Here is a 22,513-nt window from a genome sequence, read left to right on the forward strand (position 1 = left end):
AAGCCTCGCGAGGCTTTAGGGATCAGACGAGAGGTGCAGCTCACAGACTTGCGCAATGCGCCTAGTTCCTGTAGCGGCCCCACATGGTGACGTCAGGAGGATGACGCCAAGGGCCCGGTACAGCCCTCATTCCGGGCCTGGTGGGCGGGGCCACCTGACTGGAGTTGTCCTTGTGAAGCCTTCAGATTTCTGTCATTGTTGCCGCACCCAGGACCGCCAGGGCGTGGCAGAGCAGGGGGTTGTTGAAATGAGAAACCACTTTAATTGAACTTCAAACTATTGTATTTTTTAAAACAATGTAAAAATACAAATTTGTTACTTGTGCTACTTGAATGATTTTGGAATTTTATTTCATGCCAGGGTATATGTTATGTATAGCTAAATGGAAAATATATCTGAAAAGGGGAAAAATGGGGGCTTTCACACAAACTGTCTAGGTGATTGCTAAAGTAAACTTGAGCCAAAATAAGTAATAAAAAAATCATAATGTTTTAATCGTATAAAAAGCACTGTAACAATAAGCAAGATAACAAAAAGCCCGTAGTGTCTGTGTATAAAACAAGACGCATCGGGGCTGTGGGGCTCCCATACAGGGCTGGGGAGGTGGCCCCTATTCTTGGGAAACAGGCCTGGCTTCCTAGGAACTGGTCCAGGACCCTGGACGGCATGTCAGCCTCCTGGACTTAAGAGGCTCTGAGCCGAAGCCTCTAGCTAAGGCTGCCCAAGGCCCCAATAAGGGAGAGAGGCTAAGAAGGGGGAGATTGTGTATATCGGAGGAGAGGGATGACTGGACCAGGCTCTGCATCTTCCATCCAGCCACTGCCACCACACCCCTAGGCTATCAGGCTGATCTGGCCTCTGGCTCTGTCCAACCAGCCACTTTTCCTCTCAGAACAATCGATAAAGCAAATGCTTGGCACCATGCTGGTGAGAGTAGGAACAAGAGGATCTTGGCAGGCACACACTGGGTGCCAAGCAAGACTATGCACGAGTTCCTAGGGGGTTTCAGGATGAGGAGCATCTCTCTGGGGGTCCAGCCAAGAGAGAAGAGTTTATCACAGCATGCCAGGAAGCCTGTGCCCAAGCTCCTAGAGGCCCAGGACTGAACACCAAAGTAAGAAACTGGCTTTCCCAGGGATCCTCACTGCCTCCCCACTTCAGCTTCCCACTTGGCAGCTGAGGACACAGTACAGGACGGATTTCTGCTGACATATAAAAGCTACTGGCCCTCCTGGGGCAATGACCAAGCACCATCTGTTGACAGGGCAGCCAGGGAAAGAAGATGGGGTCCTAACGCTTTCGGAGCAGGATAAATCCCTCTTGACTGGCCAAGTGCCCTCTCCCTCCAAAGAGTCCTGTCCAAATTGCAGCGTGGGGGTCCCATGCCCAATCTTCTCATCACTCAGGATGAGCCGGGCTCCAGAAAGCCCCATAACACAGTAAATCCACTTTTTCTGACAATATCAGTCCCTCAAGCCAACACTGCAGCCAACTTCTGGTATTTATACAAGATTCCCCATGTTGGAAATTGTGTCTGTAGAATCGTGTGTAGGTGAAAGGCAGAGCGGCCTGTGGTCATGTAATATTCCCCACTTCCTCCATTTCATTAATATCCGCTAAGAGAGGGGCAGTCACGAGACCTAGGTCTGTGGCTGCTGAGCAAGCCACCTCTCCTCTCTGGCCCTCAGGAAATAAAGGGGTTGAAAGTTAATGATTGCTCAGTCCCCTCTAGGCGTGAGGGTGGATTTGGAACCTGGAGCAAGCCTAAAAATAGGAAGGGGAGAACTCACATCCAACAGCAACTTCAGAAACCAGTAAACATTAAACTCTTGAAAAAGCACTGGCCCTGGTGTCCTGACCAGCAGGACAAGGGCTGAACCCGAAGGGCCCAGGCTCAGGGCCTATCCCGTTCCTCACATTCTGGATGGCTCCCCTGGGCACTCTGCAGCCACACCCGCCTCAGCTCCATGATCTCCTGGCCATACCAGTCATGTAGAGTAGAGAAGCAGGAAGTCTCAGGGGACACGGGGCTCTGCCCCCTGCCTAGGAGGAGGCTGGCAGGGCCCTGCAACTCCCACTCGGCCAAGCCCCGCCCTGCTGGCCTGCTGCCCCCTTCTTCCACCAAGGCCATAGGGCTGCAATCTCTGGAGAGGGAGTAACCATTCTCCAGGCCAGGAGACCAGTAGTCAGAAGCTTGGGGCTTACAGCGGCTGGGAATGGCCTTCCAGGATGAGTGGCGATGCAGGTCCAGGCTGTGGCGGGCATCACGCAACTGGCTCTCCAGCTCACGCACCACCAGGCGCATGTAGCCAAAGCTTGCCCTGGACAGTGCCTTCACCCAGGCCTCCTGGGCAGCTGGCCCATCTGCCGCGAGCAGGTGTGGGCGCACTCCAGGGGCGTCGAAGCGGATGGCAAAGGCAAACTCTTCAGGCACGGGAGCCTCAGCCAACTCCACTGTGCAGCCCTCCAGCACCACTAGGCTCATTGGGGCCCGGCCCTCTCGACTCTCAAAGGAGAACAGCAGGTTGCCTTTAAGGACAAACCAGCACCTTCGGCCAGTGCCACTGGGGGTGGGTGGAGTCCCTGCGCCCCCCCAAGTGCGCAGGAAGCCTGCGTGGTCTGCTGGGGAGTCGCTCAGGGCGTAGTGGGCCACACTCCTCTCGTTCAGCTTCATGGCTCGCATAAGAACTGTGAGGTGAGAGAGGTAGACACAGATCAGAGGGAGGCAGCCCTTGTGTCCCTGTGGGAAAAAGAGCACTGGCTCTGGAGAGACCTGGGCCCCAGGCCTGTGGGCTCTTCTCACTTGCTGTGCCCTGAGGCTCTCAGTGTTTCATCTGTGAAATGGGCTAGTCTCCCCTGCCTTTTCTCTCAAAGGGCTATTGTGAGGATCATGCAAAAAACTGGACATCAGAGGACTCAGAGAAAAGGATAATGTGATTGTATCAGACCAGGAGGTATGGCAGGGCTTTGACAGAGCTGTTTAAAACCCAAAGGAAAAGGCATCAGCTGAGCTGAAATGGACCCCAAACTCATAAAAACCATTGTGCTTAAACCATCCCCTAATCTGAGGGCCCCTTAGCTCCAACCCTGAAGCCAAACATCCAGGGTTTCTGTGAGCCCTGTGGACCCCTGCTGGCCTCTCATTTGTTAATGGCACAGCTGTCCTTTATTAGCCTTCGGGGCCAGATAGGGCTGGGGTGGGGCAGGCCTCCCTCATTCCTCCATCATTGTGGATTCAGACAGGGACCAGCTCAGTAAATAAGAGCGAAGTACAAACACAGGGCACGGCTGAGTAGGATCAACCTCAACCACTGAACGTTGGTGCCCCACAGGTCACAAGTGGCATCTCATCCAACTGTCCTCCTGACTCAGAAAACTGAGGTCAGGACAGTGAAGGTGAACTGCCCATGGTCACACGGCCAGTGAGAAGCGGAGCTTGGTCTCCTGATTCACTCCCACCCTTTGGGAGCAAGTCTTGGCAATGACCCACTTACCAGCAGAGCTCACTGGGCAAAGGCAGGGGCCTCTCTTGTCTGGCCACACGGCTCAGCCCTTTGACCACGTGGTTTCTGGGACACCTGCAAAAGAATTCTCAAAGCCAGTCAACCCATCCTAAAGGATGAAAACTCCTACTCAGGCTTTGGGGCCAAATGAAACCACCACCTCCTCCAGGAAGCCTTCCCTGAACCCTGATAATCACCCCCCCAACCACCACGGGACCACCCAGGCCCTGAACTTACGGGCAATTTAAGGAGCTGAGTCCCATTGTCCTGACCATCACTGTTCAGACCTCACTGCCCTGCCCTCTAATGCTAGGTCAGAGTTAAATGCCCTCATGGCTTCTTGCTTTTCCCTTCTAGCACTTGTCACAGTTTATTTGTGGTCTTCAAGTAAGCTAATCTGAGAGGCCTGTCCTGATCACTATGTCTAAGGTGGTACTGATCACGAAGGTGCTCTGATCTAAGGTGACCCAACCAGCAACCCCCTCACTTCTGTTTTCATCCCGCAATGATTTCCCTTGTGTTTACACCGCTGTCCCCAGCCCCAGAATGTCTCCCAGTGTAACCCCCAATATCCAGCCCCTTTGCAGGGCTTGGGAAGGCCCTCTGAAACTATTTGTTAAAATAACTGTGACTACAACAGTGGACAAAACAAAGTCCCTCCCTCCTGGAGCCTACATTTCAGCGGGGGAGACACGCTGTAAAAAAAAGACAAAAATAAATAATTAGTGAATTTTTAAATTAATTAAATAATAAATAACGTAAGGACCGGTCTTGACAAAGGGCTATGGAGAGAAGCAAGCAGGGTCCTGAGATGGGGAAGGGCCATTCTCCGATGGTGGTCGAGGAGAAGCGGGGGTGGGGTGGGGGGAGAACACAGATGTTTCCTCGAGGAGTGGCCTCAGCTCCGGGGCGCGGAGAGGGGATCCGGAGCCCACCGAACTGTCTCCGCACCCCCTCACGGGGACAGGCGTCTTCCACCCACCTCCCCACTCCAGGGATGCGAGGCCCGGACTTCAACCCCGGCGGGAAGCCGGTGCACCGCGTTTTTCTGAATTCTTTTGTTAGAGGAGCGGCGGGCTGGGGCGTGGGACTCCCTGGCCGGTGGCCACCGCTGGGAGCCCCTAACCCGCTGTCGCCCTGAAACAGGGTCGCCTCACCGGGAACTCCCCGGCGAGCACCGCAGACTCCGGGTGCGGCGGCCGCCTCGGTTTCCCTATCGCGCACGGAGCTGTCCCGCCACGTCCCCGCGGGCCACGCCCTCCCGGAGGCCGCCGCTTCCCGAGCCCGCCGGGCCCGCTCTCACCTCCGCGCCCCCGAAGCCCAGGAGGACGACCCGTGGGGTGGGTTGCGGCCGCGGCCAGGGGCGATTCCGGCTCGGGACCCCACGCCTCCGCCCGGGCCGCTAACTTGGCCACGGGAGCCGAAAGACCCCGCTTGGGCGGCTCGAGTTACCGCCCCCGCCCCTCCCCGCCCACGACTCACTAGGCCTCGCGATCCGCGAAGCCGTCCCGCGATTCATGCCCGAGGGAAACTGAGGCCCGACAGGCCGTGACCCGCCTGAGCCACAGTGCTGGTCAGTGGCGGGAAGCCTCGAACGCAGAGTCCCACCTCAGGCCGTCCGGGGGCCTTGGACCCGGTCCACCTCCCAGAGAACTCGGAGACCTTCCCTTTCCCCCTCTAGTCCCCCTCTCCCCGCCCGGCCCACTTCTCCCGCAGAGCCAAGCCTGGGACGGCCTCGGCCCAGACGCCTCCTCTGGGCGGGCTCCTATCCAGCCCGCGAGGCCCGGCCCAGCTTCCCAGCCACCCAACCCGGCACCTGGCGTCGCCCGGACCTCTGCTTCTGGGGATTATCCATTTCTGCTTCCGCCACTCCCGCCGGCCTGAAACGCAACTTCAGCGCCCAGACTCTGCCTGGAGTCAGTCGACAGCTAGGCCTGCAGTGAAGGTTGCAGGAGTGCACAACCAAACGCAGGAGGCTAGGGTTTCCCAGCAGCCCTGGAAGCCGGTGAGCTCAGAACACCTGCCCATGAATTTGCTGGTCCCCACGTCAGAGTTCTGCCCTTGCAGTTCCTGCAGCCTAGAATGCGCTTCCTTCTCAAGCCTGCCCCTTGGCTCTAACTTCTCAGGGCTCCTTCACATCATTTAGGTCTCAGCTCAAATGTCCCCTCCCTGACCTTGAGAAAGTAGCCTACCTGCAGGTCTCTGTCACATCCCTGGGTTGTATTTTCATTATAGCACTAACCACTTATAAGAAAAGCTTCCCCACGCTCAGGCTTTTATTTCCTGTTTATTATGTCTCCCCCATTAACTTTTATTCAGTTAATAATAGAAACCATGGGCTTCCCTGGTGGCGCAGTGGTTAAGAATCCACCTGCCAATGCAGGAGACATGGGTTTGAGCCCTGGTCGGGGAAGATCCCACATGCCTCAGAGCAACTAAGCCAGTGTGCCACAACTACTGAGCCCGCGAGCCACAACTATTGAAGCCTGCGTGCCTAGAGCCCATGCTCTGCAGCAAGAGAAGCCACCGAAATGAGAAGCCCGTGCACCACAATGAAGAGTAGCCCCCGCTCGACACAACTAGAGAAAGCCTGCCCACAGCAAGGAAGACCCAAGGCAGCCGAAAAATAAAATAAATAAATTTTTAAAAAGTAATAGCACCCATAATAAATGTGTTAGAAGGCAATAAATTTTGTGGAAAATATAGAGCAGGGGGAAGGAGACTGGGAGTTGGGGCAGTAGGGCGGTTGCAATTTTCAAAAGAATGGTCAAGGTAGGGCTCACTGAGAAGGTGACATTTGGGAAATACTTGAAGGAAATGAGGGAGCCAGTCGTGCGAAAATCTGGAGGAAGAGTATTCCAGGCAGATGGAACAGCTAGTGCAACGGCCCAGAGGCCTGTTGTGTTTGAGGAACTGCAAGGGTGGGGGGGGGAGGGGGGCAGGGAGGAGCAGCAGGAGGTGGGGTCAGAATGTGTGGCCTGGGGCTCTGTAAACCTATGAGGGCTGTTACTCCAGGCTGAAATGAACACGGTCTTGAGTTATGTTTTAAAGCAGCGGTCCCCAACCTTTTTGTCACCAGGGACCAGTTTCGTGGAAGACAATTTATCCACGGAAGTGGGGAGCGGGGGCGGTGGGGGGGCTGGTCAGGCGGTGATGCGAGCGACGGGGAGCGGGGAGCGGCAGATGAAGCCTCATGCTTGACCGCCGCTCACCTCCTGCTGTGCGTCCTGGTTCCTAACAGCCCGTAGACCGATACTGGTCCGCGGCCCGAGGGTTGAGGACCCCTGTTTTAAAGGATTTCTCTGGCTGCTAAGGAGAGAATAAATGTGGGTGGAAGCAGACCGGTGAGGAGGCTGCTGGAGTAATACAGGCAAGATGTGATGGGGGCTGGGAGAGTAGAGAGAGGTGGCCAGATTCAGGATGGGTTTTGAAGGTAGAGAGTGCAAGGTTTGCAGAGAGGTTGGATGTAGGGAGTGAGGGAAAGAGGAGGCAAGGAGGACTCCAGCGTTTTGGCCTGAGCACCTGGAAGGAGAGTTGCCATTACCTGAAACATGGAAGTGGCAGGTGTCTGGGGCCAGTTATGTTTGAGATGCCCAGTGATGAACCAAGTGAAGGTACCAAGAATAAAGTGCTTGGTACCTAGCGGTTGCTCAATAAGTATTTGATGAATGAAAGAGGAAGGAATATGCAAAGTGCCTGGATAAGAATAATGGGTGGTCCAAGTGTCAGGTAAGGAAGGAGAGTCTCCTGGCTTTGAAACCTCCACCTGGTTTGCTTTCTCCCACCCATCCTCCTCGTGGTGCCTATTCATCTGCCACTACTGTTTTTGAGCGGCTTACTACGGGCCCTGCTTCAGGGCATTCTCCCATTTTTCTTTAAAAAAGCCCCCAGCAGGTATTCACGCCACAGCTCTTTATTGAGCATCATCTATGCACTATCCTCGCCTTCAGGGAACCCAGCAGAGGTGAAAGGACTAGCTTCACGTGAAGCCGCAGTTGGCTCGTGCCTGCCTCGGGGGCGCGCAGAGCCGGAGATCGAAGGAGGTGGGGCTTGGGGAGGTTCCGAGGGCTTACTGGGCCGGTAGAGGGCGGGGCAGGACGTTTGCTAGGGGGATTCTGTTAGGTTCCTCCGGGGAAGGTTAGGCGCAGTGAGGCCCCGCCCCTGTGGAACGCCGGAAGCGAATCAGGTGACTGCGGTGGTGGCTGGTTCCGGAGACCGAAGCAGGCGGCTTGGAAGGGGTGAGTGTCAAATGTGGACGACTCTGGTTGGGGTCCCCGTGGTGGGCCGCTGGGCCTGCGGTCTTTGGGGACGGGGGGCGGCAACCCAGACCTGGAGAGAATACGGAGCCTGGTCCCGGCCCGCCGCTTCCGTTCTTCCTGGCCATCCTTGAGCCTGTCGCTGCCTCTTTGACCCCAGTCTGGCAGAGGGCCGCCCTTGGGCGCTCGGGGTTCCCAGCAGTGCAGAAGGGGTGCGGTCTAACGTCCAAGATACCTTGTTTACTATTTCCTCAGGAAGAACCCAGGCTCGGGGAAGTGATGGCTGGGGTAGAGGGGGGGGAGCGGTGAGAGGGCTTGGGGACCCAGTGGGGGATCCACACCCAAGGTTAAGGGCGGCAGGGCTAGCCAGGCAGTAGTGACGCCAGTGCTTTTCTAACGTTTCTTAGCTTCCAGAGCCCAACATATAGAGCTGGTAAAAGCAGAGCAGGTCTGGTCAGGTCCCGAGACGCTGAGTCCAGAGCGATGTTGCTGAAGACAGGTACCTACACGGATGGGGGTGGCTTTGGGAGGGTAGGTGACCAGTTGGGGGTGGGAGCTACCTGGAGGAAGTTCCAGTCCTGTGGCGTCTGGGCCTCCTTCCCTGATGTGGGTATGTGGGGAGACATGTTCCTCTCATTCTTGGAAGTGGGCCAGGAAAGGAGGAGGTGCTCCCCACCTAGGAATCAGTTCCCCTCCAAAGAGGCCTCTTCCTTGCTCACCGCCTCTACCCCAAAGCACAGAGGCCCTATCTTATTAACATCAACATGTAATAAGAACAGCCCTGTAAAGTCAGTACAGTGATTCCATCTTGCAGATAAAGAAACTGAGGCCCTAGAGGGAAAGTGAGCTGGCTGGGTGCAGGTCCAACCGGCTGGCCTCTTAAGCCCTTCTGAAGCCTCTTGGGTGTCTGTGGAGAACAAAGAGCCCTGGATGGGACTCAGGAGACCTGGAGTCTGGCTACCCTGTACTGTCAAGTTCTGTGTGAATGGAGTGGGGGGAGCTGGTCAGGGTGTAGAAGGGATATGACCTCAGGGTGTTACTTTTTGATAATTCCAGCACTGCTGTGGTAACAGCAAAGTGGGAATCCGGGCCTCAAACACGTTGCCCCACCCCAGGCACCGTCCACCCACTCACAGCACTCCTGGAGCCAGGAGTTGCAGGAAGAGCCCATTCCACCTTAAGCGTGAGAGTCTAGTTCCCCTAATGTGCAGGCCAGCAGCCTCTGCAGGGCTGGGCAGCACGTGGGTGGGGTGGGGTGAGGGCTGGAGCTATAGGAGCCACTCACAGTTATCCTTCCAACCCCCTGCAGTGCTCTTGCTGGCCTTGGTGGCCCAGGTGCTGGTTCTGGAGAACGGGCTCCTGCGGAAGCCACCCATGGGCTGGCTGGCCTGGGAACGCTTCCGCTGCAACACTGACTGTAACGAGGACCCAAAGAACTGCATCAGGTGAGTAAGGTCGGCACCACCCAACAGGCTTGCCTAGGGCCCTCACAGAGTGGGAGCAGCGAGTGGGGGTCAGCTAGGAAAGAGGGCAGGGTTAGAGCCCCCCATCCCAGAGAGAAAGCAACCAGAGGTGACTTTTGAGACCTCTGACACTCAGCTTCATGACCAGCTTGGGGCCTCTGTGGTGACCTCAGGCCTGTGGGGCAGGGACCCTGTGGTGGACGCAGCCGCTGAGATAATGGAAAGAAGGTAACAGTTAAGGGCCAGGCCGGACCCCGCGTGCTTCCCATTGGCCCGGTTCTGCTTCTTGGCTTGGGGGCCCCGTCACTCCTCTTGCTCCACCCTGCTCATGGCTCATGACATAATCCTTGGTACCCCTCACACTTGTTACCTGGCTTAGTCCTCGGCTGACAGCAAGGCCATGGTATTTGTAGGCTGGATTCACACTCAGAGCATCTAAGAAGTTTGAAAAGCTCTGAGGAACAGGGGGTGGGGTTAAGGTTAGGCCAGTGCTGGGCCACTGAGCAGCCCTGTCCCCTACCCCTCGCCAGTGAGCGGCTCTTCATGGAGATGGCTGACCGGCTGGCACAGGATGGATGGCGGGACCTGGGCTACGAATACCTTAACATCGATGACTGCTGGATTGGTGGACGTGATGCCAAAGGCAACCTGGTGCCTGATCCCAAGCGCTTCCCCAACGGCATGGCCTTCCTGGCTGACTACGTGAGCCCCACCCCAGCCCTGCCACTTGGCCTGTGGGCCAGACCGCTCTTTCCACCCCATCCTACTTAGGGCTCATTTCTGTAATCCCTGCTTGAGAACTCACAGTCTGGTGGAGGAAATAGATACATGGACAGGTAGTTTTGACCCACTGTAGTGGGTGAGAGCAAGGAAGGACATCTTACTCAGCCTGGGATTTCAGGAAGGTTCTCCGGAGGAAGCAATTCTTGAGCTGATACTGGAGAGATGGCATTCAAGGCAGAGGGAATGGCAGAAGCAAATGCCTAGAGGCCAGAAACAGCCCATGCAAGGTGTATGTGTTGGAGGGAGGGGAAGTATCATGGTTGGCAGAGGCCAGGCCAGCAAACTGAGACCCTTTCCTTTGGGCTTTAGGAAGTCATTGAAGGTTTTTATTTATTTATTTATTTATTTATTTATTATATCTTTAAAATTAATTAATTTATTTTTGGCTGCGTTGGGTCTTCGTTGCTGTGCGCAGGCTTTCTCTAGTTGTAGTGAGCGGGGGCTACTCTTTGTTGGGTGCGCAGGCTTCTCATTGTGGTGGCTTCTCTTGTTGCAGAGCACGGGCTCTAGGCTCATGAGCTTCAGTAGTTGTGGCATGCGGGCTCAGTAGTTGTGGCGCATGGGCTTAGTTGCTCCGTGGCATGTGGGATCTTCCCGGACCAGGGCTCGAACCTGTGTCCCCTGCATTGGCAGGCAGATTCTCAACCATTGCGTCACCAGGGAAGTCCCATCATTGAAGGTTTTAATGGGGCCTGGTCAGATGTGCCTGGGAGGTGGCTCCTTGAGGTCCTGCCTGAGCCCAGTGTGTTGTCAACCCCCCACAGGCTCATTCCCTGGGCCTGAAACTGGGCATCTACGCAGACATGGGCAACTTCACCTGCATGGGTTACCCAGGCACCACGCTAGACAAGGTGGTCCAGGATGCTCAAACCTTCGCGAAGTGGAAGGTGGACATGCTGAAGCTGGATGGCTGCTTCTCAACCCCCGAGGAACGGGCCGAGGGTGGGTCCCACAGCTGGCTGGGGGCCATTAGGTAGACAGGGAGGGGTGGCCATGGAAGGCCCCACAGTGCCCATCTGTCTGTATGGCCCCTAGGGGGTAGCATTTCCCAATTCCCCTCACCCAGGGCCTAGGGGGATCTTGGCTCCCAGGCTCCCTAAAGATGGGCACTACCTGGGAAGTGTTTGCAGCTCTGGGTACAGTGGAAGCACCTCCTTGAACCGTAGTTTCCTCCCATTTGGTGGGAGGTTTGGGCTGAGGCCCCAGATTTCATCTTGTGTCTCTTCATCCTAAAATGTGAGAGTTGGACTTCTCCAGGGTACCCCAAGATGGCTGCTGCCCTGAACGCCACAGGCCGCCCCATCGCCTTCTCCTGCAGTTGGCCAGCCTACGAAGGGGGCCTCCCCCCAAAGGTAAGCCATTCTGTGAACCCACCTGGCAGTGCTCCTCATACCCAGGCCTCCTTGCCTTCTATGCAGTCAGGGCTCCTCTCATCATAGTTGCTCACATGCTGATTTGTAGGTCTAGGAAAGGGTCATAAGTACCTGAGGGGGCCTGAGCTAGCCCAGGGTCTTAGAGGAGACACTTGTCAGGTGGGCTGAAGGGATGGGTATCCAAGGCATGGGAACCATATGTTACGTGCTGACACAGCACCCAACAAGCAGTCAGAATCCTGGGTTTTGCCGAGTGGGCTAGGAGATCCAGAAGGCTGGTGAGGCCAGGCAGGTGGGGCCTGGCCTCTGAAAGGCCTTGTGGGCATCTCACCAGGGACCCTTCAGCATGTAGGGTGCTAGAAAGGGTGGAATCAGACTTGCAGACCCGAGGGAGAACCCTGGCAGAGGGTGGGACTCACTGAGAGAACACGGGGGTGGGTGTGTGGTAGGGAAGGTTATGGTATGCCAGCCTGGGTCCATACCCTGGGCTTGGCCCCAGCTGGCGTGAGAGGGAGGGGTCGGCTCCTGGCACTAGCGCGCATGGAGGAGAGGCCGGGCAGCCCCAGAGCAGGGCCACTCCCTCTGAGGCCTTCCTCATCCTGAACACGCTCAAGGTCTGTTCTCTTCCCCCTTCCCTACGTTCTATGTCTCCTGCTGAGGCTCCCCAGCCCCTGTGCAGGGCTCTAGGCAGCAGAGTGTGACTCTGGTGTTGGACTCTGCCTTCCCCCCAAATCCAGGTGAACTACACTCTGCTGGCGGACATCTGCAACCTCTGGCGCAACTATGACGACATCCAGGACTCCTGGAGCAGCGTGCTCTCCATCCTGGACTGGTTTGTGACCCACCAGGACATTCTGCAGCCGGTGGCAGGCCCTGGGCACTGGAACGACCCAGACATGGTACCAGCATGGAGGGGGATGGCCCAAGGCCCACTGCCCTATGCTGTCTTCCTGGACGCTGATTGCCAGGTTCTAGACCAGCATATCAGAAACGTGTCCTTGAACCAGCCGTGCTGGACTTGCCTTGGGGGCTTACAGTTCTGTTCCCAGGGCCCCACCCCACCTCTCGGATCAGAATGTTCAGAGAGGGCCTGGGAATGCCCATTGTTAAGTCTTCCCAGGCGGTTCTGATGTGTCTTGAAACTTGAGAACTTGATCTGTAGTGACTCTTGTGTGAGACCTTATTCCTCCATAGGGTGAAGATCACAGATAGTCCACACTCTCTTGCCACCCTTCCCTAGACTCTTTGCCAGGTCTGCCTCTGACCCCTCTCTCAATGCTCTGTATTGTTACCCTCCACAGGCAGAACTGGCCTCTCATACCTACCTCACTCATAGCCCTGATCACTTAAATTTCTTTGCAATTTATCTTACAGTTTTATAGCTATCTCTTTAGTCAACGAGTATTTACCGTCAGTGATGATTTTAATAATTACAAATACTAGGCCAGATGGAGAGGTGCCTGGAGAAACAGCAATTGACCTGCTTTAGAGTTCCAGCTCCAGCTCTGCCACTTACCTTGGGCACGTGACTTAATTTTTTCTGTGACTCAGCTTTGTCAATTGGAAAATGGAAATAATAATAGTAGCTGCTATATATATAGGGTTGTTTTGAGGGTTAAAAGGATGACCCTTTTTTGTTGTTTTATTTTTTTTTTAGGCCAGCACATGGCTGATGTTGCAAACAGGACTCAGCTCCCTGGGGCTGGAGGGGAGCTGACCTTCGTTCACCTATTAGGCACCAGGCCCAGAGCCAAGTCCTTTTTTAAAAATTATTTTATTTTGTTTTTTGGCCATGCCACATGGCATGCAGGATCTTAGTTCCCTGACCAGGGATCAAACCCACTCCCCCTGCAGTGGGAGCGAGGAGTCCTAACTGCTGGACCACCAGGGAAGTCCCCAGAAGGATGACCCTTTAAATGTTTGGCATGGTTTGGCACATATACAGTGCTTAGTTAAATTGGTGTCACTAAGTACACAAGAGTGTTGAGTTAGCAGTAATCGTTTGTGTCCTGTTGGTGTATTGGTTGCGCTGAGGACAGGAGTGCCCGTTCGTGTAGTCAGCTGTCGTTAGGGCAGGTGGGTGGCTAGTGGCAGGAGCAGAGACTCTGTCCGGGTCTGGTTTACTACCATCCTGGCTGTATTTCTTGACTTGCATATTCCAGTTTATAAACACTTTTGGCAACAGGATCCATTGGATCCTCTGAACAACCTGTGACATGGTCAGAGCATATTATCACCCCCATATTCTTGATGGAAGAAAAAACCTGAGGCTCTGAAAAGTGACTTGACCCACCCTAAGGCCACGCTGCTGGGGAATGGTGTTTGCAGAACCAGGGCCCACACCTGGCCATCCTCCCCCATCTCTGTCTTCTTTTGCTACAAGTTTAGGGTTGGTCCCCACGCCCACCGCCCTGAAGAGGGCAGAGCTTAGCAATCCTCTTTTCTGCTCCCAGTTGCTCATTGGGAACTTTGGCCTCAGCTTCGAGCAAGCCCGGGCCCAGATGGCCCTGTGGACGGTGCTGGCGGCCCCCCTCTTCATGTCCACGGACCTGCGTACCATCTCTGCCCAGAACATGGACATTCTGCAGAATCCACTCATGATCAAAATCAACCAGGATCCCTTAGGCATCCAAGGACGCAGGATTCTCAAGGTACTGGGGGTGTGGGAGCAAGGAAGGGAGGCTGAGAGACTGGGCTCCCCTGGAAACAAGTCTGCAGGCCAGAGGTTCAGGGGTCGGGACTGGGCCTCTGAAATCCACTCAATCCCTCCTAGTTGCATTCAGTCGAAGTCTCTACTGGGAGCTGCTTCGACTGTTCCTCACTTGCCTGGGTAAGAGCAGGGCCAGAGCAGGACAGCTAGTGGGATTTGGGGAAGGGAGACATCACCAGACATGCACACAGGATCAGTGTGGCCCCTCGGTTTGGAACTACAAAACTTCTGCACAAGTCTATGATGGCTGGCAGAGAAATAGGGCTTGCCTTCAGAGTTTAGGAGTTGTTTGAGCCGTGGAGTACAACTACTACTAGTACTAGTGTAGACTAGTTGTTGAGCACCTACTGTGTGCTAGACATTCTAGATACATTTTCTCAGAAGGTCGATGCTCCTTCCCTGTTTTACAAATGAGGAAACTTAGACTTGAAGAGTCTCAGTAACTTTATACCAAGGCCACACAATTGGTAAGTGGTACAACCGGACTAGATGCCGATAGTGTCACCTCAAAGCTTGTGCTCGTTGCCCAGATCCTTGCCTCTCTAGTAAAAGGAAATCTACACCAATATAGAAAGCACCTGCTGAACTGGTGATGCCCAGAGGCGATAACTAATCCTGCCAGAGGGGTGGATGGTGGAGCCAGGCCCAGGGGCCTTCTGGAGGCTGTGGCTTCACCCTCCTGGCTGCTCAGGGCAGAGCTCATCGTTCTAACTGGACGGTGCCCTCCAGTCCAGTGCCAGGGGCTGTCCATGTCTGTCTCTCCCGTTATCCTGTAAGCTCTCTGAGGCGGGACCTCATGCAGCATTTATCTGTGTCCTGGCGTGGGGCCTGGCACAGAGTAAGTATCGGGGAGCGTCTGCTGAGTCAGGGAAGGAAGGACGGAAGGTGGAGTTAAGACGAGTTGCGTGCTGGAGGGCTGTGGTTTCCCCTCCAAGCTTCTGTCTGACATGGAACTGTGGGCTGGCGAGACCCAGAGCTCAAGGGCGGGTTGGGAAGGGAGCTTCAGGGCCTGCTGAGCAGGGACCCCAGCCAGTAGCCATGTTCTGCGCCAGGAGAAATCCCACATTGAAGTGTACATGCGGCCCCTGGCCAGTGAGGCCAGTGCTATAGTCTTCTTCAGCCGCAGGACAGATATGCCGTATCCCTACCGGACCTCCCTCGCCCGGCTGAACTTCACCAGCTCCAAGGTGTATGAGGTGAGTGCCCTGCTACCTGCAGCGCTTTGGGTTTCCCTGAGGGTGTTGCTGGGTCCTACTCACACGGGGGCCCCTTCACTCACACACCGTCCCCTAAGCCGTGGGCCTTGGGTCCTCTGGCTGGTGCTGTGCTCTGCACTGGTGTTTTCAAGCTACACAAACGAACTACCGTGTGTAAATGAGTCCCGAGGCCGCGTGTTTCCCCTCTGCAGTCTTGCTGGCACATGTCTCAGGTTCTTGGTGGGCTGGGCCCTCACCACTGCCAGTACTTGGGCATCTGTTGGCTTTGCCAGAGGGCAAGTCATGGGGGCTCAGGCTCCCACTTCTGTAGGGCATACTGGAGGCTCAACACAGGCCAAAGTGCAGGCTCTTACATCCCCTGGAGTGGGGGGCGGGGGGGGTTTGTCCCTGTGCAGCCATTCTTAGGGTGGCATAGCGCTGTCCTCCCCCCTGCAGGCCCAGAACGTCTACACGGGTGACATCATCAGTGGCCTCTGCGATAAAACCAACTTCACATTGATCATCAACCCTTCCGGGGTGGTGATGTGGTACCTGTATCCTATCAGGAAGCTGGGGATGCCCCACCAGTGAGGAGCTGGGACGTGTGACAGGCTGTGGCAGCACCACTGAGCCCAGACCACGGAGGTTCCATGTGCTGAGGGCCAGTAGGTGGGGTCGTCTTCTACCCGTCAGACCCAAAGTGCAATCTCAGGGCCGGGTTCTACGCCCTGCACAAGTGTGAAGTCTCTTGGAAACTTGTCTTGGGAGACTTCCTGTGGCCTCTCTGGCCTCTACCTCATCTGTTCAGCCCCATGGATGTTGCTGAACAACTCGGCCAGCCTCCTCAGCCCCCATAGGCAGAGGCACCGATACTTGTCAGGATTCTAGCCTCTGACCTTCTTCTTACTGACTCTGAAATCAGGATTTGGAATTTTCTTAAAATTAGGAGTGGAGCTCTGACCTCTTGTCGGGAAGTCCCATGAATTATTATGTGATCAACTTTCCTGCCCGGAGAAGGCCTTACAGGCTGACACTGCCTGGGAGTGACCTTGGTTCCTTCGGGTCACCAATAAAGCTGTTCTTTAGTCAAGTAGTTGTAATATGGACCTGGGGCCAGGGGCTGATCAGGTGGGGACTCTGGGTGGCACTACACAAGGTGCTGGTTTCAGATTTCACCTCGCATGGAAGATGTATGGCCTCTTCTGGCTCCTCATTCCACCGCGACCTGCAGACTGTACTTCTGGCCATGCCAGGCTTGCCTCCCGCCCCAGTCATCCCTGCTGTGCCTAGCATCATGGTGGTGGTAACGGCACAGTGAGGCGGACTAGTGATGGTCCCAGGCCCTCTTCCCCACCGCATTCAGACGTTACAGGGTCTGCCAGCCACTACCCGCACTCAGCAGCCCCTCTGCTGCACAGTGAAAGGCCCTTGACCTGCTAAGGAACGTTGCGTTACTGTCTTCAGCCTCTTTCAGCTCCTCTCCCCGTTCCTGACAGGGCTTCACTCACTGACGCTCCTGGGCTGGGTGCAGCCGAGGGCAGTCAACTCTGCCTTTCTCCCACAGGGCTTGTGTATCTTGTCCTCTGCCCACCAGTGCCCCTAGCTCCTCCCTTAGTTTCTCCTCTCCTAACCTGGCTGCAGAGGAGTTTCAGATCCCTCAGCTATGTGCAAAGAAAGGTCCAGGGGCTCTTTGTGTCTTACAATATATATCCTGCCCCTCCTCGTAGGGAAAAGGGTATTAAAGAATGGCAGGTTCTTGACTGCCTGCCTTTGGTTCCTGTTTCCCAAGCCCTCTTTTTAGCTAAGGCCTCAGGGCACCTGTCTTCCCTAGTGGCTCTTGTTCCCCTCTGGAAAGCTGGCAGCAGACCAGGCTAGGTACGTTCTCCTTGTGCTTTGAATGTGGGAGCACCCAGTGCCTCAGGCTTTGCATGGTCCTGCCCTGTGGGAACTCTTCTGGGTGGATCTCCCATGTTCCCTCCCTCAGGGTTTAAGGTCATTGTATTTGGAGTATGTTATAAAGAACTCACAAACATACATTTTATAGTGTAATTTAAGATTTCTGGAGCTTCCCTTATTGAGTCTGGGGTCATCAGAGGAAGCTCCCTTTTCCCAGTTGGTGTCTTGAGGCTGTGGGTCACTTAGGAGGACAGAAGCCTACCTCATCCCAGGCCTCTGCCCTTTGAGGTCTGTCACCCTATGCATAGCTCCAGCTTCGGGTCTTGGTCATAGTGCTGGGCAAGCCAAGCAGAATGGTTTTGGGCAGAAACACTTCTTTCACTAGCCCCAGGAAAGAAATCTTTTCCACCCCCATGGGATGTGGTGGAGACCACCAGACTTGGGAGTTGGGGCCAAGGACCAGCATGGATTTGACCAGTCAGTTCCTTTGCCTTCCAGACACAGAGATAGTTACATGTCTTTACTTGCTGTATAACTTTATCCTGAGGGTACCTGACTGGTTCTATCACGTTAGCCTTTATTCTCTTAAGGCACACTCTATCTTCCAGGACACTGTTTTACTCCCTTCCGCCCAAGGCCAGTATGGGACTAAATTAATTTTTCCCAGTTCAAGGCAGCCTTGTCTGGACCCAAGGGTACCCCTTCTGTTTTTTAAAAAAAAATTTTATTATAGAAATTTTTGAACATTAAAATGGTAAGTGAACTTCCATGTACCCATCACCCAGATCCAACAACCATCAACATGTGCCATTATTTCATATCTCTCGTCCCACACATACTTTTGCACGTAAGCTGGAGTATTTGAGAGCAAATCAAAGAAAACTCTAACCACCACTATGTAGCTCTAACAGGCAATAGGGTCTTGAATATACAATTTTCTTATCCAACAAAATAAAAGTTTTAATCTGATAACCAGGCTGTGTTCAGTTTTTGCCAGGTGTGTTGGGTTTTTGTTTGTTTCTGTTTTGTTTGTTGTTTTGTTTGTTTGTTTGGCTGCACCCTACAGCTTGCGGGATCTCAGTTCTCAGACCAGGGACTGAACCCAGGCCACAGCAGTGAAAGTCTGGAATCCTCACCCATGTGGCCACATGGTGGGGACACACATATGTCCCCACAACAACTGGTGGGGACTCGCACCAGTTGTCTCAAAAATATTTTTCCATAGTTTATTTGAATGAAAGTCCAAGCAAAGGGTCAACAAAAATGGTCCCGTAAGAACCACCGAAAGTTCGCTCTCTCTAAGACCAATGAAAAGTCTGCCATATATAATCAGAATCGACTTTAAACTCTGGAAATTAACCAAAGGCTTTCAGTAACCCAGAGAGTGTTCAGTCAAGAAAGACAGTAGAATCTTGGTAAGAACAGAAAGCTTTTTAGAGTTTTTAACTTACCCTAGTACCAGATTTTAAGTCAGCTATTTAAAATACGTTCAAAGAGCTAAAGGAAACCATGTCTAAAGCACTAGAGGAGAAAAAAAAAAACTAGAGGAGGTAAGAATGGTGTCTCACCAGATAGAGAATATCAGTAAAGAGACAACTTATAGAAAGGAACCAAATAGAAATTCTAGAGTTGAAAAGTACAATAACTGAGAGAAAAATTTCACTAGAGGGGCTCAGCAGACATGACCAAGGAGAAAAAAATCAGCAAATTTGAAGATAGGTCTGTTGAAATTAACCTATCCAAGGAATAGAAAGGAAAATGAAGAAAAATTAACAGAGGCTCAGAGACCTATGACACACCGTGCAGCATAGACATAAGGGGACGAGAAAGGGCAGAAAGAATATTTGAAGAAATGATGGCTCAAAACTTTGCATATTTGATGACAAATACTAATCTATACATCAATAAAGCTCAACAAACTACCAGTAGGATAAAGTCAAAGAGATCTATACCTAGACACATCATAATCAAACTCTCAGAAGACAAAGGGAGAATTTTGAAAGCAAGACACAAGTGAGTCATCACATACAAGGGAATATACTTTGAGATGAATGAAAACAAGTACACAACACCAAAAATACTAAAACAGAACATACCAAAACTTACGGAGTCAAAGTAGTGACCAGAGGGAAATTAATAGCTGTGATTTGCCTATATTAAAAAGAGTGAAAAGACAGCCCTCACAATGGGAGAAAATATCTGCAACTCATGTATCTGATAAGGGACTTGTATTTAAAATACACAAATAACTCGTAACTCAGTAAAAAGACAACCTAACTTCAAACTGGGCAAAGGATCTGAATAGACATTTTTCCAAGGAAGATATGCAAATGGCCAATGCTCAACATCACTAACCATTAGGGAAATGCAAATAAAAACAACTGAGATACCACTTCACACCCAAAAGGGTGGCTAGAAGAGTCAGATAATAATAAGTGTTAGCAAGGATGTGGAGAAATTGGAACACTCATATACTCATGCTGCTGGCAGGAATGTAAAACTGGAGCAGCTCCTGTGGGAAATGGTCTGGCAATTCCTCAAATGGTTAAGCAGAGTTACCACATGACCCAGCCGTTCCACATCTAGGTATGTACCCCAAAAAAGTTAAAACGTGTCTACACAAAACCTTATATACAGATGTTGATCGCAGCGTTGTTCATCACAGTCAAAAAGTGGAAACAACCTAAATGTCCTCCAACTGATGAATGAATAAACAGAATGTGGTTAACCATACAATGGAATATTATTCAGCCACAAAAGTAAAGAACTGACACATGAGGATATTAGGCTAAGTGAAATAAGCCAGTCACAAAAAGACAAATACTGTATGACTCCATTTATAGGAGGCACCTAAAGTAGTCTATAGAGACAGAAAGTGGGATGATAGTTGGCAGGGGTTTGGGGGAGGGGGAAGTGGGAGTTCAATGGGTATAGTGCAGTTTTGCGAAATGAAAATGTTCTAGAGATCCATTGCACAACAATGTGAGTATAGTTAACAGTACTGCAGTGTACACTTAAAAATGGTTAAGAAGATAAACTGGTTTTTTTTTACTATATGTATATATGTATATATATATAGTAAAAACTATATATCTATATCTATATATCTCCATCCCTGAGAGTGAACCAGAAGATGCCCAGCATTTTAGGGATGGTGGCCGTGAATAAGTCCAGGTCAATAAGAGTCCAACATAGCTAGAATACAGTACATGAGCTCGTGGAGAATACGCTCAGTCTGGATTACAGACAGCAGCATTCCTCAGGAAAGCAACAGTATACACAAAAGGGGAATCCCATCCAGACGTGCACATCTTCCAGCTCTGGGATGCCCAAGAGAAGGAATGAAGAAGGATGGAATTGGGTGTCATTAGGAATGGACATCTTCTCTACCACTACTGGTGATTGTGTGTATCAGACATATCAGAGTCAGATGTCAGCTTCCCATTAATGATTCTTGCTCTATTTCCTTCTTTTTCCAGACTCCTGGTAAAATGCAGTACAATCTTGTAATATTCCCTTTCTCCCATTCAATGTTATCCAAACTTTTCTGCCGTCTTTACCCCATCAGATGGCTCCAGGAATAGAGCCATCCTCGCTCTTTCCCAGATCATTCCCATCCATGAAAGGGTGAACAAGAGAGGGGAGAAGAATATCATCTGTCAGCTGGATATTCAGGGTAAAGAGTAAGAATTTTTCAAGTGGGGTGACATCAGCAACATGGCTGAATAAGACAGCCCTCACATATCCCTGCACTCAACAACAATTTGGCATCCATCCACAGACAGAAGTGCCTTGTAGCACCTGTGGGATCCAGCACCATGTACCAAGAGAACCAGGAGAAGTCTTACCCACCTGTGCATCAGGTAATAGGCATGCGGACCTCGGTCCTGGCTGTAGACCCTGCAGTGGCCTGCGAACCGGCTCCAGCCCCTCTCAGCCACAGTGTGGGAGACCCTGGAGAACAATGTCTTAGACAATCACCTACAGATGAACAAGCCTTTGTGGAAGTCCAGGTTTCCAGTGGAGAAGTTCCAGCACACCACTGGAGAAAGAAAATAGAGGTTGGGACACATTGGAGAGGAAAAGAGGAAGAGTTTGATTTTACCCACATCACCCCTCCCTCGAGGCAGCACAGCTCAGTACCGGGTGAGACGTTCTTGGCCGTTGATTTCTCCCACAGGGGAAAGTGAAGCATGCCAGTGCGCACCTGACTTCCCCAGCTGTGTGGGACATTGCCAAAGAGGCACATTCCTCTTTCACGCCATCCAGAGTACAGAGTCGTGAGCCGGCTGATGCCGGGGTGGGAAAAGGCTGGGAGAGTGGCAGATAGGACACTTGGAGGGCATTAAAGGATGCAGATCCTACTAACTGTGCTGCAGACTCCAAGGAGCCTGCCCAGGAGCTGCTGGGGACACCTTGCTTGCAGATCCCCCACTTGGCCTGTAGGCACCTCCAGTGCTCTGTGTGCCTCACCCACTCACACCCCTACCCGTGGCCAGCTCTCTGTGCACACTCCTGATGGTGGTGAGAGTGAGCTTTGGCAAATGGCTTGTAGAAAGCCAGCCTGAGTCTGCAGGCGAGGGAGAGACCACACACTTGAGCTTTAGCTCAGCCCTTGGGAAAACAAAAGGGAGGCTGTCAGCACCTGGCCTGGTGCGTTGCAGGATCAAGAGAAGGCAAACAAGCTTAAGAATTCTGCCACAAGAGGGAGCAAGAAGCATGGTGGAGGTGTATCCATAGATGGTCTGAGAAAGCCTCAGAGTCTCTAGCAGGACTGATGGTAGGGATTTCTCTCCCAAAGTCAGTTAGTGAAAATTGGAGAAGGTGCCCGCTACTGCAAGTGTGAAGACAAAAATGTGAGACTCCAAGGAACGTGAAAAACCAAGGAAACATGACACTACCAAAGGATAACAATAATCTTCTAGTAACTGACCTCAAAGACATGGAGATCTGCAGTTTACCTGATAAAGAATTCAAAACAGCTGTTTTAAGGAAGCTCAACGAGCTACAAGAAAACACAGAAAGGCAATTCAACAAAATCAGGAAAATTATACATAAATAAAATGAGAAGTTTAACAAAGAGATAAATCATTTAAAAAAAGAACCACACAGAAATTTTGGAGCTGAAGAATACAATGAATGAAATGAAAAATGCAATAGAGAGTATCAATGACCAGCAGAATGGAGCAATCAGGGGAAAAAAATCTGTGAATTCCAAAACAGGAACTTTAAAATTACCCAGTTAGAGGGTAACAAAGGAAAAAGAATAAGAATTAAGACTACAGTAATCAAGACAATATGGTACTGGCACAAAAACAGAAATACAGATCAAT

General features: G+C 52.4%; 2 protein-coding genes across 7 annotated transcripts; one reads left to right on the forward strand and one right to left on the reverse strand.

Annotated features, from left to right (window-relative positions):
- Nucleotides 1–469: 469 nt before the first annotated feature.
- On the reverse strand, nucleotides 470–21,046 carry PHETA2 (PH domain containing endocytic trafficking adaptor 2). 4 transcript variants are annotated; one of them, XM_060165009.1, is made up of 4 exons: nucleotides 4,986–5,175; nucleotides 3,741–4,198; nucleotides 3,495–3,578; nucleotides 470–2,688 (listed from the first exon to the last, which is right to left on the reverse strand). In XM_060165009.1, the coding sequence occupies exon 4, from the start codon at nucleotides 2,681–2,683 to the stop codon at nucleotides 1,895–1,897; it is 789 nt and encodes a 262-aa protein (XP_060020992.1). In that variant the 5' UTR covers nucleotides 2,684–2,688; nucleotides 3,495–3,578; nucleotides 3,741–4,198; nucleotides 4,986–5,175; the 3' UTR covers nucleotides 470–1,894. The 4 variants fall into 4 exon arrangements, with proteins under 4 accessions (XP_060020992.1, XP_060020995.1, XP_060020993.1 ...); XM_060165012.1 differs by lacking the exons at nucleotides 3,741–4,198; nucleotides 4,986–5,175 and adding an exon at nucleotides 21,033–21,046; XM_060165010.1 differs by lacking the exon at nucleotides 3,741–4,198.
- On the forward strand, nucleotides 7,616–16,374 carry NAGA (alpha-N-acetylgalactosaminidase). 3 transcript variants are annotated; one of them, XM_060165197.1, is made up of 10 exons: nucleotides 7,616–7,741; nucleotides 8,167–8,258; nucleotides 9,069–9,204; nucleotides 9,753–9,924; nucleotides 10,770–10,947; nucleotides 11,263–11,357; nucleotides 12,116–12,277; nucleotides 13,832–14,029; nucleotides 15,141–15,284; nucleotides 15,741–16,374. In XM_060165197.1, exons 2-10 carry the CDS (start codon nucleotides 8,243–8,245, stop codon nucleotides 15,873–15,875), a joined length of 1,236 nt encoding a protein of 411 aa, XP_060021180.1. In that variant the 5' UTR covers nucleotides 7,616–7,741; nucleotides 8,167–8,242; the 3' UTR covers nucleotides 15,876–16,374. The 3 variants fall into 3 exon arrangements, with proteins under 3 accessions (XP_060021180.1, XP_060021183.1, XP_060021181.1); XM_060165200.1 differs by having other exon boundaries at nucleotides 15,851–16,374; XM_060165198.1 differs by having other exon boundaries at nucleotides 7,691–7,741; nucleotides 8,174–8,258.
- Nucleotides 21,047–22,513: the final 1,467 nt, after the last annotated feature.

This window comes from Lagenorhynchus albirostris, chromosome 11, assembly GCF_949774975.1.
Source record: "Lagenorhynchus albirostris chromosome 11, mLagAlb1.1, whole genome shotgun sequence".
Taxonomy (NCBI): Eukaryota; Metazoa; Chordata; class Mammalia; order Artiodactyla; family Delphinidae; genus Lagenorhynchus; species Lagenorhynchus albirostris.

Bases quoted from the DNA above. Each gene is read 5' to 3' on its own strand.
- PHETA2 (XM_060165012.1), bottom strand. From the start codon at position 2,683: ATGCGAGCCATGAAGCTGAACGAGAGGAGTGTGGCCCACTACGCCCTG.
- NAGA (XM_060165197.1), top strand. The intron at 9,205-9,752 runs GTGAGTAAGGTC...ACCCCTCGCCAG, and splicing joins GACCCAAAGAACTGCATCAG to TGAGCGGCTCTTCATGGAGA. The intron at 11,358-12,115 runs GTAAGCCATTCT...CCCCAAATCCAG, and splicing joins AAGGGGGCCTCCCCCCAAAG to GTGAACTACACTCTGCTGGC.